Source organism: Gymnodraco acuticeps, unplaced genomic scaffold (assembly GCF_902827175.1).
Source record: "Gymnodraco acuticeps unplaced genomic scaffold, fGymAcu1.1, whole genome shotgun sequence".
Classification (NCBI taxonomy): Eukaryota; Metazoa; Chordata; class Actinopteri; order Perciformes; family Bathydraconidae; genus Gymnodraco; species Gymnodraco acuticeps.
This window is the reverse complement of record NW_022990042.1, coordinates 4,771,227-4,788,767: the sequence shown is the minus strand read 5'-3', so window position 1 is coordinate 4,788,767 and position 17,541 is coordinate 4,771,227. Positions and strand designations below refer to the sequence as shown.

The following is a 17,541-nucleotide window of genomic DNA, read 5'->3' as shown; positions in this document are numbered from 1 at the left end:
TATGAGAGAGACCTGTAATTTTCATCCTAGGTACACTTCAACTATGAGAGACAGAATGGGGGGAAAGAATCCAGGAAATCACATTGTAGGATTTTTAATGAATTAATTGGTAAATTCCTCGGTAAAATAAGTATTTGGTCACCTACAAACAAACAAGATTTCTGGCTCTCACAGACCTGTAACTTCTTCTTTAAGAGCCTCCTCTGTCCTCCACTTGTTAACTGTATTAATGGCACCTCTTTTAACTCGTTATCAGTATAAAATACACCTGTCCACAACCTCAAACAGTCACACTCCAAACTCCACTATGGCCAAGACCAAAGAGCTGTCAAAGGACACCAGAAACAAAATTGTAGACCTGCACCGGGCTGGGAAGACTGAATCTGCAATAGGTAAGCAGCTTGGTGTGAAGAAATCAACTGTGGGAGCAATTATTAGAAAATGGAAGACATACAAGACCACTGATAATCTCCCTCGATCTGGGGCTCCACGCAAGATCTCACCCCGTGGGGTCAAAATGATCACAAGAACGGTGAGCAAAAATCCCAGAACCACACGGGGGGACCTAGTCAATGACCTGCAGAGAGCTGGGACCAAAGTAACAAAGGCTACCATCAGTAACACACTACGCCGCCAGGGACTCAAATCCTGCAGTGCCAGACGTGTCCCCCTGCTTAAGCCAGTACATGTCCAGGCCCGTCTGAAGTTTGCTAGAGAGCATTTAGATGATCCAGAAGAGGATTGGGAGAATGTCATATGGTCAGATGAAACCAAAATAGAACTTTTTGGTAAAAACTCAACTAGACGTGTTTGGAGGAGAAAGAATGCTGAGTTGCATCCAAAGAACACCATACCTACTGTGAAACATGGGGGTGGAAACATCATGCTTTGGGGCTGTTTTTCTGCAAAGGGACCAGGACGACTGATCCGTGTAAAGGAAAGAATGAATGGGGCCATGTATCGTGAGATTTTGAGTGACAACCTCCTTCCATGAGCAAGGGCATTGAAGATGAAACGTGGCTGGGTCTTTCAGCATGACAATGATCCCAAACACACCGCCCGGGCAACGAAGGAGTGGCTTAGTAAGAAGCATTTCAAGGTCCTGGAGTGGCCTAGCCAGTCTCCAGATCTCAACCCAATAGAAAATCTTTGGAGGGAGTTGAAAGTCCGTGTTGCCCAGCGACAGCCCCAAAACATCACTGCTCTAGAGGAGATCTGCATGGAGGAATGGGCCAAAATACAAGCAACAGTGTGTGCAAACCTTGTGAAGACTTACAGAAAACGTTTGACCTCTGTCATTGCCAACAAAGGGTATATAACAAAGTATTGAGATTAACTTTTGTTATTGATCAAATACTTATTTTCCACCATCATTTGCAAATAAATTCTTTAAAAATCAGACAATGTGATTTTCTGGATTTTTTTTTCTCATTTTCTCTCTCATAGTTGAGGTATACCTAGGATGAAAATGACAGGCATCTCTCATCTTTTTAAGTGGGAGAACTTGCACAATTGGTGGCTGACTAAATACTTGTTTGCCCCACTGTATATATATATAAATACGCCATTTTTCTGGTGGTGCAAATATCCTGGAGGTACTAATATAAACAGCTAGCATACTTGCCAACCTTGAGAACTCAGAAATCGGAAGCATTTCAAAACCACCGCGGGGGGGAGCTGTATTAGATTAACATTAACATGCTTATTGTAGTTGTAAGTGCAATGTCTTGCAGCCTGTAGCACCATCCTTGATGGAGCATATGTGGGCTGGACCTGTATTTTACAGGAGAGGAGTGAGCAGAGGGTCGTGTTGTCGATTCTTGTTCTGTTTTATGTGACTATCTGTCTCACCCTCTCAGACTTTCAGTTGCGCACGCTACTAAAGAGACGCGCTACCATGGAAACCAAACAATGGTGTAGCTGTATTAAAGTCCGAGTGGAAACAGTCCTGAGTAAATCTGATTTTGTCAGAAATCGGGAGAAATGCGGGAGAAATATGACCCCGGGAGGAAACCGGGAGAGGGCAATGAAATCGGGAGTGTCCCGCGAAAATCGGGAGGGTTGGCAAATATGAGCCAGGCAGAGCGCACTAGGTTTTTTTTCTGAATTAACGACCGAAGAAATCGCTGCATGTCTTCGGATTACATCTCTGGACTTGAGGGGTGTGCTCTAGGTCGTTACCAGCGTAAACTAAAGCTGTGTGGGTTGTCGGATTGCCCTTACAGACTGCCTACAGATGTATGGAAAAACGACCCTCGAAGTGGCCTTCGTCGATTTTGGCTGCATCTACGTCTAATTTCTGGAAACACCAGGTGAATACCCCACTTGTCACAATAATATAATCATGCCATTGCATATATGTGGTATTTTAGAGTTGACTAGATATTGATTAAGGCAATAGACTATGATATTCAGTACAGGAAGCTTAGCAACACCTAGAAGGTGTACGGCTAAACCCTTGGCCTGCTTGCACCTCGCGTAAAATGGCAGATACCGGAAGTACGGTGTCGCTCTCGGCCCAATACCTGTATGTGTGTGTGAAAGAATAAAATCGTGGTTCTAGGGCCAGGAACAACCAGGCTGAGTCGGGCTGAGTATGCTAAACTAGAGAGAGAATCGCTGGCAAGGGGGCTACAACTACAACAAGATGAACATATTTGACCGTGATTTAATTGTAATACACGTTTCAAAATGATGCCGAAGTAACAACATACTGATACCGGTTAGTAAAAACTACCCCACTTGTCACAATAATATTATCATGCCAATGCATATATGTGGTATTTTAGAGTTGACTATATTGATTAAGGCAATAGACTATGATATTCTGCTTGCACCTCGTGTGAAATGGCGGATACCGGAAGTACGGTGTCGCCCTCGGCCCAAAACCCGTATGTGTGTGTGAAAGAATTCGCCCAGCCAATCGAAATTGGTACTTTTTCCCCCCAGGATAGTACCACCTCTCTAGCAGGGACTACAAATGGGGTAAAAGTTCTTGGAATTAAGTTCTCTTTTTGGTGTGAATGCAAAATTCCAGGCACTATCGGAACCAAACAGGAAAAGTATGGGTAAAAGCACTCTGATGTGAACGCGCCTAAGGACAATCTCGGCTCAGTCAAATGATTGGAGAAAGAAAATAACTCTGGAATCACGAACAAATTATTTAAAAACCTACTATTCAAGTGAAGTTAATTTACCTGACTAGAAACTATCCACTGATTTACAGACAACTCGTTCCTTTTTCTTTTTTTTACAAGTCTTTTTATTTCATTATAGTGTACAGTAATCGATGCCATTTCATTTATATTGTAATATCACAGTACCACAGTGCACTCACTACACTCCCCTCTCCCTCCCTCCCTCCACCCGCAAAAAAAAATAAAAAATGCTTATCAATATAACTTAAACAACAGAGCCATGAAGATAAACATAAAATGGAAAAAAAATGGGGAAAAAAAGGAAATAAATAAATAAATAAACCCACATCAAAGTAAAACAAACAAATAATTATACAATTAATTATACAATACAGCGACAATATAGACAATGACAACACAACTAGTATTTCCGGCCGTCAGGAAAAATAGCCACAGAGTGCACTATTCCATCACTGTCATTTTATCTGATCAATGAAAAGTTTAAATGTTGGAGGACGTTCATTCTTCCAGAGTAAAAGTATCCATTTCTTGGCAAAATATGTTATTGTGATTAGTATTCTGTAATGTTTGGGGTTCAGTTTAAAGTTTGGCATGTCATTTAACAGGAAAAAAACATGGATTTTGGCTCATTTCGATGCCTAAAACGGCTTTTGTGAATGCATGAATCGAATCCCAGAAATGTTTCAAGAGATCACAGTCCCAAAACAGATGCATAAATGTTCCTTCTTTTACTTTACATCTCGGACATTTTGAAGAGTTTTCTTTGGACATTTCATGCATCTTTATGGGTGTGAGGTAAAATATGTTGAGAAATTTAAAATTTGTTTCTTTGATTTTATTGCTTGTGAATGGAAAATGTGTTCTTTCACAGATATTCAGCCAAGTAGTTTCATCTATCTGTATCCCTAAGTCCTTTTCCCAGATATTTTTTAAAGTTGGAAAGGATGACTGAGCTCTTTTAGAAAAAACTGCATTAAATTCTCTAATTGTACCTTTGATCGTGCTCGATGACATCAATATCTCCTCCTCTTCCAACAATCCCGATCTCAATTTATTGCCTTTAATAATTGAGTGGATCACGTTCCTAATTTGCAGGTATCTGAAAAAATCCTTATTTGAAATGTCATATTCTGCTCTTAAATGTTATATCATGTTATATGTTAATGTTATATCTTTGTGGAACAAATGTTTCAATTGCTTTATACCTGATTTCGTCCATTTGTTTATATTAATTGACAACAAATATTTGCTAAGATCAGGATTGTTCAAAATAGGAGAAAAGATCGAAATACCTGAGTTAACATGAGCTTTTTTTGTACAGTCCCTCCAGGCTAAAAGTGTATTGACCACTGTAAAACATTTGGCCATATTTTTCACCTTATTGAAGTCTTTAACAAATATGAGAGTTTCCACTGGCAACGGGTCAAAGGTATTGGCTTCTATCTGAACCCATAGTGAATCCTTTCTTCCCAGAGACCAAGATAGTACATTTCTTAATTGAGCTGACCAGAAGTAGTGTTGAAAGTTGGGAAGACCAAGTTCTGGTTTCATAAAAGTAAGTAACTTGATTCTTGGTTTTTTATTACACCAGATACATTTTGAGATGTGTCTATTGAGAGATTTAAAATAGTCAGCGGATAAATAGCATGGTAACATTTGAAAAAGAAAAATACATCTCGGTAGAATATTCATTTTTATGACATTGATTCTTCCTAGCAGTGATATTGGTAATGTGGACCATTTAGATAAATCCTGTTTGATTTTGTCAATGAGTGGATTGTAATTCTCTTTAAACAGATTATCCAGGTGTGGTGTTATATTTATTCCTAAGTATTTAAAGCCACCTGGTGACAAATTAAAAGAACAAGACTTTTCCAAATTTGCTGTTGGCGTCATATTTAAGAAACAAGCATTCGATTTCTTAAATTAATTGTATATCCTGAGTATCTTCCAAATTGCTCTATCGTGTCGTGCAAGTGTGGTACTGAATGTTCTGGGTCTGTTAAGTAAAGAATGATATCGTCAGCATACAGAGAAATGTTGTGTTCATCGTTAATCTTCACTCCTTTAATACTTATGTTGTCTCGCACACATGACGCCAGTGGTTCAATTACAATTGCAAAAAGCAAAGGTGACGGAGGACATCCCTGTCTTGTCCTCCTTGTTAGTGGAAACAAATCTGAGGAACTGCAGTTAGTGATAACCGCTGCTTTAGGATTTTTATAAATTGATTTGACCCACTCTATGAACAGAGAGCCCATATTTAATCTGTTCAAGATAGCAAAAAGAAAATTCCACTCAACCCTGTCAAAAGCCTTCTCTGCATCTAAAGAAAGAAGCAGAGATGGCTTCTGACCCGTGTCCAAATGGTTTATAATATTCAAAAGTCTCCTTATATTATCAGAAGAATATCTGCCCTTGACAAAACCTGTTTGATCAGGACTAATTAGTTTAGGTAAAATAATTTCCAGTCGTTTTGCTAATAATTTGGTGATAATCTTATAATCATGATCCAAGAGGCTTATAGGCCTAAATGAAGAACAATTCAAGGGGTCTTTCCATCTTTATGTAGTACAGTAATGTATGCAAGATTCATTGATTGAGGAAGTGTTCTGTTGTGAGAGAAGTTGTTAAGCATTGACATAAATATAGGTTGAAGTTCAGTCCAAAACTCTTTATACAATTCTGCCTAGAAGCCATCTGGCCCTGGGCTTTTATTTATAGGCATAGATTTAATTGCAGCCAAAACTTCTACTTCTGTAATTGATGAGTTTAGATACTCTTGATCTAAATCAGACAATGTAGGTAAATTAATGTTATGGAGATAATTGTCCAGTTGATCTTGTGAGTAATCACTTTGAGATTTGTATAATTTGTTATAAAATTCATAAAAAGTCTGGTTAATCTGTTTTGGGTGGTAGTTATCTTTATAGCCCTTTCTGCTTGCTGCTTCTTTAATTGATAGGCAAGTAGTTTACTTGGTTTATTGCCGAATTCATAATTATTTTGTCTGATCAGATTCATTTGTGTTATGATTTCATTTGTTAAGTCAATATTTAATTTAGCTCTGGCTGTGTTTAATTGTTTCCAGTTTTCATCTGTCGATGCGGATTTATGAAGTGCTTCACATCTGTTTACTTCTCTTTCAAGTTCTTGTCTGAGCTTCATTTTTTCACGTTTTTTTCAAAGATGTGTATGAGATAATAAGTCCTCTTAAAGTAGCTTTTGCAGCTTCCCAAATAATATTCGGATCTATAGAGGGGTCATTGTTTTCTTTTATATAGTAAATTATCCACATTCGCATTTTTTATTTGAATGTTTCGTCTCTAAGTAAGGAGTTATCACATTTCCAGCGCCTGGATACAAACTCCACTCTCCAAGTGAATAGTTAAATAAACTCTTGCATGATCTGAAATATTAATGGAATCAATTTTACATTCGTTTACCCTATGCATATATTTTGAGGGAATAAAAAAATAATCTATTCTAGAATAAGAGTTGTGGACATTTGAAAAGAAAGTGTAATCTTTGACATCCTGATTTAGTTGACGCCATACGTCAATAAGGCCGCATTCTGCTCAAAGCCCCTGAAGGACCTTTGAGGATTTAAGCTTGTGGTTCTTGGATTGGTTAGATTGATCTAATGTAGGGTTAAGAGTGCAGTTGAAATCGCCACCCATCAGTCCTAATCCTTTACCATTTTCATTGAAGAGCAGCACCATGTCTGACATGAACATTGGTTCATCTATATTGGGAGCATAGATATTTAAAAAGGTGATTGGGGTTCCAAAAATAGTACCAACAACCAAAACAAACCGACCATTTGGGTCCGTAACTAATTTTTCTAATTCGAATGGGCAAGTTTTGTTTATCACAATAGCTGTCCCTCTACTATGGGTTTTATATGATGAGAAATACACCTGACCTATCCAATCTCTTTTCAATTTAAGATGTTCAGTATCTGAGAGAAAGGTTTCTTGTAAGAAGACCACATCAGCTTTGTCTTTTTTAAGAAGAGATAATACTTTATTCCTTTTTATGGGGTTTCCCAAGTGACAACTCGTTCCTAATGTGGGTTGATGTCAAAGAAATTCGGCCCGATGACGTCACGTATCCGACACAGAAGTTGTAGTACCACTGTTTGGTCCCTCCCTTAAATTTGCTTCACCGCCCGTCCCACTTCCTGAGTACATGGAACATCTGCATCATTTTGCCCTCAAAAGTCAAACCGTTTTGGCTTAATGTGCCAATGAGCAATTTGCATAGGAACTAACAAGGCCCCATTTCAACGGCTGTATCCAGTTCTGTTCATACATCCATGGGCTCTACCCTGGAAATGATGCGCTAAGTTTTTGCCAAGCTAATTTAACTGTCCTATTTCAAAGCACTTTTCAATGGGAATGCAGTCGTTTCTACACAATTTCTTACAAAAGTCGGCATGGTTCCATCGAACTTATCAACACAGGAAATTCCAAGAATGCAATCATTCAGTAACTTCCAACAACAAAGACGTCAGACAGTTTGATGGTTATGTTGCGCTCTATTGGACTGTACCTTTGTGCAGCGTGTCTTACTGAAGACGTTCCAGAAACGTAGTGTCTCATCCCCAGCTCCTGTGACGATGGCCTCCCCGTCTGGTGACACAGCCTGCCAACGGAGGACAGAGAGAATAAATGGTGAGGGGGACATTTTGGGATGTTTCAATCGGTAAATTGGCATTCAAAACTTTCTCAGTGGTGCTACTTCATCTCAACCAAAATAGAGGACTTTATACTCTAATACATTTATTAGACTGCTTATGTCACAAGTTATGTATATTAATGAATTAAGAAGAGTAATTATTTGCATATAAAAAAGGTGACTAAAAAAAAAATTACCTTTTCAATATCACATATAAATAACCAATTTGCCAAGGGATTTTTCAATCAGCATATTAACCCACTGACCCTTGATGGGATAAGAAAAACATATCAAATGTTGTAAATAGGAAATAAGATAATTAAAAGGAAGCATCTGAATAGTTCTTTCTCTAAATATTGACAGAGGAGCTGCATGGCCAGTAGTTTAAAGCTGCAGTCTCACCAGGTACAGCACTCTGTAGGAGTGTCCGGTCAGCTTGGCCACCTGCGTCAGCGACGGATACTTCCACACCAGGATCTGGTTCTGAGAGTAGCCGTGAGTGCTCACCTGCAAACAGAGACAGCACGATTAACTTATAGATCACATATGCAAGTCTAATGATCTGGAATGGAGTTATAATCGGACCTAATATCCCAACCCTCTGTGAGCCCGCTGAGGTTCTGTTAGTTTGTTGTGTTGGAGTACATGAGCAGAGTTTTACATTTTCTGTCATGGCTGAATATTTTTGCTGTGTGGATACAAAGCAAACCTAACCTACAGTAAACCCTAACACTGGTTTTCAATCCAAATGACATTTCAACATCTGGAAATAAAAGTTTTGAATTATTTCAAATATGAATTGAAGTTATCAGTGGGATAAAGTTAACATGATACATAAAGATGCTAACTATAACCGGACCCTAAATATAACCCTAACCCATTTTTCAACAGTAACCATAACTATCACTTAATTGGATTTTTAGGAGTTGAAAAAAGATTGTCACACATGTAAAAAAGGAATTTTCCATTTTTAGATATCAAGAATAACATTTCTGATATGCCTGACAAAGCATTTCAGATATGTGGGCGTGGTCAGGGTGAAGCCATTCATCGACTTATCTTGCGTGGAAGGTGTATTATGGGAATAACATTAAGAATGGTCATTATCAAAATACAACACCAACGTTTAGCACTGAACCAAGAGATATTTCAAATATCTCAAATGCTATTCTTTAAATGCAAATCTTACATTTCAATCTTACTGGTTACTTTTACAATAATTGAATTACAACTAATCACAATAGAATTGTATATATCTGTTATTTTATTTGTGATAGCTGTAGTTTAGTTGTAATTGTAGATATCTAAAATGAACATTGCATTTACTTTTGGTACATTTGGTGGTAAGAACAATTTACATGAAAGTCACAATGAAATTATTGCCATCAATAATGAACCATTTAACTAGTGATTATTTCACTTTTAGAATTACAATTACAAATGATCAAAATTACATTGTGGATGAGTCAACTTGAAATAAGAACACGTAACTGAATTGAAGATATCTAAATAAGTTTGAATAGGAGTCAATTGTAAGAACAAACTATTTTAATTACAAATATCTACAGATAACTGTGTGTTTTGTTTGTGTTTGTGTGTGTGTGTGTGTGTGTGTGTGTGTGTGTGTGTGTGTGTGTTGTGTGTGTGTGTGTGTGTGTGTGTGTGTGTGTGTGTGTGTGTGTGTGTGTGTGTGTGTGTGTGTGTGTGTGTGTGTGTGTGTGTGTGTGTGTGAGAGTCCTCACCAGTTCATTAGCGTGTTTGGACCAGGCCAGGTTGCAGACCTGGGACCCGGTGTCGGTGCTCTGCAGGGCCTGGCCCGTCAGAGTGTTCCAGAAGCGCAGGCAGCGGTCGGCCGTGCCCCCCCCTGAGGCCAGCAGCCCGTGCTGGTGGGGGGACCAGGCGATGGCCTTCACCGCCGCCAGGTGGTCGCTGTACTGCTGCACAGGGAGCAGGCTGGAGCTGTTCCACACCAGCAGCTGGCAGGAGACAACAGATATGTTCAATCTTACTTATTCATTTTCTTTACTATTATCTCTCTCTTACCTTGTTGTCGTTGCCCCCGGACGCGAGGTGCTGGTGGTCCGGGGACCACTTGAGGCCGCACACTTCCTGTCTGTGACCCTGCAGCCTCCTCTCAGCTGAGGGGGGGGTCCTGACGTCTCGCTGCAGGATCACTCGGTCCCGACTCCCCGACGACAGCTGCTCTCCGTTCCACGCCAGAGCACCTTCAGCACAAAGGGAGGGAATGATTTCACTGTTACTATATCGTTCTTATATTATAATAACACCTTTAGTGGTGGAATTTGGAAAAGTTGTGCATTGGTCTTAAATTGTTGAATTCCCTTTTCCATATAACTTTCTGTTTTCAAGGCCTCCTGTAGTGTATGACAGTCAGTATGAGTCACACATGTCACTCTTTTTTCCCTTTGTTTTTGCTGAAAGCAGAAAACATTTTTGCAGCTGTTTTAAACTTAGTAATGTCCTAATTGAAACCGAGTGGTTGTGTTTCCTTTTTGGTTAATGAACATCTGGGGCTAGTAACCCCAGGGAACCAGTGTCTGGGGACTCTGTCCTGGCTGGGGCTGGTGTGCTGCTCAGGACCTATGTGCCATGCAAGCGTACACAACTCATGTTCGGAGAAACCTTAAAGAAAGGCATCAGTAAAATGGAACTTCTGTGTGAACTATTCATATCTTAAACTGCAACTTTTTATTCATGTATTTTTTCTTTTAATGTTTCTTTTATTATCTTTTCTTTTTAATGACTGTTTTTAAATGCCTTTGTCTGAATGTCTTTCATTTTTGTAAAGCACCTTGAATTGCCTTGTGTTGAAAGGTGCTATATAAATAAACTTGCCTTGCCTAATCTTAAGAAGAAAATGCTCATTCGTTTGAGTCAAATTCAAGTCATGTCTTTCTACAAAGATCTAGTCTGACTTTAGGAGGCAACTCATAATGGTATAGTCCAATGTTTGCTGTCAATACTTAAGTCAACATGTTTCCTTTCCTACTTTCTGTCACTTTTTTAATCCTTTGTCAAATCACTTTTTAAGTCGTCAGCTTATACTGAGTATTTCAGTCAATTCAATCGAACCTTAATCAATAATCAATGTGACAACATATGTCATTTCTGTCCCACTATCTCATAATTATCTGATGAAACACACAGCCTGAGTGATGAAGATGAAGCAGATAGGCCATAAGGTGAACCCTGTTATCGTTTCATCCCGCTCCACAGAAGTGGAACTACACAATCTTTAGTTCATAAAAAAGAACGAGTCATGCTTATCCACCAAAAAAAAGTTTGTCGCTAAAATTCCTGTCAATTCTTCTAGGCACGTAATTATTGGCTGAACTAGTCCCTTCAAAGCGTAATAATATCTTGGTCAAAAGTAGTGCCACGGTCCGTCACGTGATCGTGCTACACCAATTGGGTAGCTGCATATACCGGTATCAACAAACAGATTTGGAAAAAATGGCGACTGCCATGGTTTCATCGAGTAGCGGGGACGAGGAAAACGCACCAGAAAGTCTCAAAAAGTGAAAATGATCAACACACAAACATTGTTACATGCATATTACGTCTGTGAAGCACGAAAAGGTTGATTATTTTACCAATACAAGATGGAATACGTACAGGACAAGCTTACAACGGTGGCATTGATTTTGAAGTTACAAATACAATATTATCATATTACAATAATAATAATATAATATAATATATATATATATATATATATATTATATATATCTATAATAATAATATATATATCTATCTATAATAATAATCTATATATATCTATAATAATAATAATCTATATATAATAATAATCTATATATATCTATAATAATAATCTATATATATCTATAATAATAATCTATATATATATATATATCTATAATAATAATCTATATATATCTATAATAATAATAATAATAATAATGCCATTCATCAAATTATTATATGATGAATGAGTAAATAAATGAATCAATGGTCATTGGTATAAGTACTGCATTTTATTGATCTAAATTACTTAACGTAACAAGTTAACCTTCTTGGACGCAGCTATGTATGAAATCAAGTCATGTTTATTGTAAGAGTGCATTTAACGTGTACAGGGTAACAATAACAACAGACAGACAAACAAAAAGTCCTCAGTCTAATGGAATAATTCACGAGCTCAGCCAATGAACCTAGCGATGCGAACATGGTAGTCCAGGAATGTTGTTGTAGCTGGAGTTGGCTGATAAACGCTGCTAGCCAATGTTGATTCGATGGTCAACTGTTCCCAGATAGTAAAACCTCTCACAAATACCGCGTATATAACGCAAATACCTCGGACTTAGTGATGTATTAAGACATATGACAAAACATGACATAAAACAAGCATACAGCACTGTTTAGAATCCATTTGGTCTGGTTTAGCGTAACCATGTAGGCGGCCATCTTTCACTTCTGTTGACAATATGCAGCTACCCAATTGGTGTAGCACGATCACGTGACAAGCCGTGGCACTACTTTTGACCAAGATATTATTACGCTTTGAAGGGACTAGTTCAGCCAATAATTACGTGCCTAGAAGAATTGACAGGAATTTTAGCGACGAACTTTTCTTTGGTGGATAAGCATGACTCGTTCTTTTTTATGAAGTAAAGATTATGTAGTTCCACTTCTGTGGAGCGGGATTTATTTTCTAAAGGACTTTTCGAGGTTCACCTTGCGGCCTAAGAGTGAAACAGATGAGTCAGCAGTGTACGGCAGCTCTGACTGACCTACTCGTGCAGAGTGACCCTCCAGACTGCTCAGCTTCCTCCCTCCGGCTGCGTCCCAGATCTGAACGTAACCTTTGTGGGTTCCTACGGCAACAAGACTCCCCTGATAGGAGACAAAGTCAAACTCAATGTTATTTCCCTTCTTGTCTTTGCTAAAACTTTGTATTTGTCCTCATACTGCTGTCTTAAAATAACAGTCCAGTTGTTTTTGTTCATTGTTATCTTGTACATACAGTATGTGTCTCACCCTCTCATTCCAACACACAGATGTAACAGAGTCTCCATCCACAGAAAGGTCACATAATCTTGTCACCTGTCAAGACACAACGTTTACAAACTATTCATAACACATTTTATTTGAAAAAGAAAAACGAAATGTTGTACATTTAGAAGTAGTTATAGTAGTAATAGGGCAACTATACTAGTACTATTACAGTAAGCTCTTCAGTGCGTAGGGATCACTTAGTTACTGGAAAGTGCGATGCCATAAGGACAAAGAAGTTAAGATCATTCTTCACGAGTCTAACAACAGTAACATTTGAAGTGTTACAGCAACACAGGGCCAGTGCAACAACAACAGTTAAAAAGTAAAAAATAAAGCAGCACGTTATATCAGCGGCTAACTAGCAACAAGTACTGGTAGCATTTGAATCGGGTGTTTGTAACTGTACTGTCACATTGAGTTATCAAAGTGTTGCAGTACTTTCTATATGTTTATTAACCTTTAACTGGTTAGCTCACTAAGACATGCAGTCTCATTCTCAAAAGACAACAGATGAAACAACAGGGGATATTTGAGGACCACAGAGTAACTCTCTTGCCAACAGGCCATGGGTAATCTCTAACCCTGCATAATCAGGATGTGTTTAAGGAATGGTTCAAATCATATACAGCCATTTCGCTGGTATTACATTTTGCGCTTTTATCACAAAGTGAAAAAAAGGTTCTCTATTCTGCCATACTATCAACAGATCAAACACAGATTATTTGAGGTCGGCTGATCAGCTGCTGCTGATCGTCCCAAAAACAAAGAAAAAGACCAGGGGAGACCGAGCGTTCTCATCGGTAGTCCCCAGGCTCTGGAACGACCTGCCCCCTCATGTAAAATTGTCGCCCGCTCTTGAAGCTTTTAAATCCCGCCTAAAGACCCACCTCTTTTCCCTCGCTTACCAGCCAGTCTGAGCTATGTCTTACCTATTTGTATGCTTTTACTGTCTGTCCATAGCCTTTATGTGCCTTGTATTTATTCTTATGTGTGCTTTTTTATCTATTCGTGTAATATTACATTTTATTATAATATTATGTTCATTGTGAAGCACTTTGGCAAACCCTCTGTTTTTAAACTGATATTCCCCAATCAAATCCCAACTATAAGTGTATGTCTCTCTGCCCCACCCCCCCCCTCACCTGGCTGGTGCAGGCGCTCCACAGGTAGACGCAGGCCCCCAGACCCACACTGAGCAGGTTCCCCGCAGACCAGTCTACCAGGTTGAGGTAGAAGTCGTCCTGCAGCTCTGGAGCGTCCAGCACCTTGAAGGGGATCTTAGAGATCTTACGTGCTGGCTTACGAGGCGAGCGGAGCAGCTTGTGACTGCGTGATATCGAGAAGAAAACAAAAAAGATACATTAATACACAAGATAGTTTTTTGCACAGTGTCTGTGCAGCATGTCTTACCTCTTGTTACTAAGTGGAGAAAGGGAGTAGGGTGAGACCTCATTGTCGCTATCAAAAGGCACTCTCTTCGTGTGGACAGTGTACTGCAGGGGGGTGAACACAAAGCAGAGCTACAGTTAGGGATTATCTTTCAGTAACGTGTGCAATGTGTCATTTTCTGCCATGAGAAATCAATAACACAAGGCAAGAGTTTGGTGGCGTAGTTGAATAGGGTCATGTTAGTTTGCAGTTGGCTTCTCTTGGTTTGGAGGTTTTAAAGGTGTCCTCTCTGAAACTAATGGTCTATTCTATGTGATTAAAAGGTGGTAAACACACTAAATGAAGCAGTTTCACTTTATAAATCAGTGTTTGTCTGAAGCTCTCTGGCTGACGCTAACTTTTTCTGGACTTGATTCTTAATTTCTTTTTTTATTTAGACGTCCAATGCCTACAATATTTCATCCGGTTAAAATAAACAGTTAAAAAACATCTAGAAAGAGTCATTTAAAATGTGGCTTAAAACTGTATTAAAAGTGACGGACTGCAAAAGGGATACAATGCCATTACATGCAATAAAATGTAATATATCATTACCTTGAATCAAATAAAACAATCCTCTAGATTTGAAAATGATTAGAAACATTTGGGATAATGTAAGTAAGTACACATTTGACTGCTGAAATGTAACATTATACCTCTGAATCACTTCAACTCATCATTAGCCTGATATTAGCCTGATAGCTTTGTCATTATGATGTCAGTGTGTGTGACTTCGAGGACTTTTCAGAAACACTTTGTTTTGGAGTTAAAAAGCCATTTTTGTCTTAACTCTTACCCTAAAAAGGCTGTGAGAGGCGTGAGAGAGGACTGCCTGCCGCCGGTCGTCCGTGTGGGGGTCCGGCACAGATACTATCCCCGCCCCCAGTAACTCATTCCTCAGCAGGGCAGCGTACGCCACCGCATCTGGGGGGGGCAGTGAAAAGATGATGGACAGTTTTGGGAAAATACTGAATGTCCTCTTCCAATATGAGAGTAACTTGATAACAAAGGTATCCCAACTGTAGCTGTGTACATGACAGGATGTGTGATTACCTAGAAGAGCATCAGGACTGTTTGAGGCATATGATAGCTATGTGATTAACATGATGATTCAGCCTCTATGGAGATAGACATATGACAAGCATGCTCATTTCTGACGTGGAGCTAATCTGAAGTAAACATTGAATACTGCTTTCTATTCCTCCATCTTGTGACTGTGTAACTCCCTCTCTTGGTGTGAAGGACACTGTTCAGGAACTAGTTGATACTCTGTATGTGATGACTACTTCCATTCTGGAGAGGATCACAGACACATGGATCCTGAGATTGAAGATAGTGTAGAGATACGGCACAGGATAAAAAATACAAAAAACAACAACTGGGATAAGATGAAAAAAGTATAAATGTCTGACCTTTGCTCGAGTCTGAACTGGCATCCTTTGCTTTGTGGTTCTGATTTGGGGAGCGACAGTTCTCCTGCAGAGAAAATAAAGGGTACGTCAGTCTGTGATTACCAAGCTGTGTTCTGATGGGGCAGCTTTAACGGTCATGTGATCAGGTGAGTGTGCAGATGAAGAAGTTACTGCTCACATTGGCGTAGTGGAAATTGATGCTCCAGTTGCTTCCAGCGCGGGTGGGGATGAAGCGATCCCCCGACTTAACACTGACCGGACTGCAGGTGGCGCTCACACACTGCGATGCACAGAGAGACAGGAATAGTGACACCATGAATAATCCAGCAGGCTTATTCAAGGCCTTATTATATGTGGCTCAGCACCTGCCCATACAGTTTGTAATGTATTTATGGTTGTTTGTGAGTGTATGCAGTGTTGAATGAAGTAGTACCACAGAGTAGAATGTGTTACAAGTTAACCAGATTTTCAACCAAGGATAAAGTACAAAAGCTACTAAAGGCTAGAATCAAAATGTATTTAAAGTACCAAAAGCATAAGTACATATCACTTAAATGGTGTATAGTTACTCTGAATCGAAGTAAATAACGTTATCAGATACATTTAGTGCAGTGACATCAATATGTATGAAAAAAATACAAATTGCAGCAAACAGAAATAATTAAGTACATTACAAATACTTCAAAATTATACAGTAGAGTTAATCGGCTAGTTACTGCCCCACTGAGCGTATATTGTTATTTATTTTTAAATATGTATGAGTACAAATGCATGTGTACATGTGTGTAGATAGGTAGATACATGTATAGATTATTTCATGATATGCATTATATTATAATTATATTAAAGTAAATGTTGCTCCTAATCAGGATTTAACTATTCATGAGCATGATGCTAATAAAGTCAAACCCAAGCTATTTGGATAAGGGGGACTACAATATGCTAAACATAAATACCCATTGCGCGCACGCGCACACACTTCACTGTCCCCTCATGTCACCTTTGCGTGGCCGGCCTCTGTTGGCACGTTCTGCGGGTTTATTTGCCTCAGCAGCCGCCTCTCGTACTCCTGGTCCATCTCCTCCGGGCAGACGAGCAGCAAGGCCCCTCCGCTGCCCTCACCGCCCCGCCCCGCCCCCCTTTTAAAGCTCCTCTCCCTCCCGGTGAGGAAATCCACCTCGGATCCCCATCTCTGAGGAAAAACAGGTTAGCTTCAATCAGAGATGCAGCGACACGAGCCCTTTAACAGTGTTCACGCACACACACACACACACACACACACACACACACACACACACACACACACACACACACACACACACACACACACACACACACACACACACACACACACACACACACAGAGAATGACCCGGTTAGCAGGGTGTATACATGTCAGACGCTATTTATGTTCCCGATACACATTTAAAAGGCCAAGCATGCATTCGTAGTTTCCTGCCTGCTAGCATAAAGAAGACAGATATCAGAGTATATCGCTAAACAGCTCTGTGGTGCTCTAATGACAGCTGCGTCGTTGTCATGGCATCCCTTCACGTTCAGTTTAAAGGACCCTGCTGCTGCTGCTCGACAGACTGCGAGGCTTCTTACCTCACTGACACGGTGGCTCAAGTGATCAGATAGTCCGTCATTTTCTGGGAGAAGCTCAGTGCCGCAGCGAAGAGACAGTTGTCGCTTTCTTCCAAACGGCGCTATGCATCCAGAATGCCAACGCGAGACTCACTGGTGTTGTTTATGTTAGCGCCAAAGATGGCGATCGAATCAGCTGTAGCAGAAATTCCTTGGTTGACTTCTGCTGTCTGTCTGTG

General features: G+C 39.6%; 1 protein-coding gene across 1 annotated transcript in view; it reads right to left on the bottom strand.

The window, feature by feature from the left end:
- The window catches only part of fzr1b (fizzy/cell division cycle 20 related 1b), a 21,231-nt gene extending 3,690 nt beyond the window's left edge, over positions 1-17,541 (bottom strand). The window contains exons 1-13 of the mRNA XM_034215216.1: positions 17,324-17,541; positions 16,716-16,907; positions 15,894-15,995; positions 15,716-15,779; positions 15,100-15,227; positions 14,286-14,368; positions 14,018-14,201; positions 12,858-12,923; positions 12,611-12,713; positions 9,882-10,063; positions 9,581-9,814; positions 8,241-8,345; positions 7,713-7,805 (exon numbers count right to left, since the gene is read on the bottom strand). Coding sequence (XP_034071107.1) covers positions 7,713-7,805; positions 8,241-8,345; positions 9,581-9,814; positions 9,882-10,063; positions 12,611-12,713; positions 12,858-12,923; positions 14,018-14,201; positions 14,286-14,368; positions 15,100-15,227; positions 15,716-15,779; positions 15,894-15,995; positions 16,716-16,793 — 1,422 coding nt within the window. The 5' untranslated portion in view covers positions 16,794-16,907; positions 17,324-17,541. The remainder of the gene's footprint in view (positions 1-7,712; positions 7,806-8,240; positions 8,346-9,580; positions 9,815-9,881; positions 10,064-12,610; positions 12,714-12,857; positions 12,924-14,017; positions 14,202-14,285; positions 14,369-15,099; positions 15,228-15,715; positions 15,780-15,893; positions 15,996-16,715; positions 16,908-17,323) is intronic.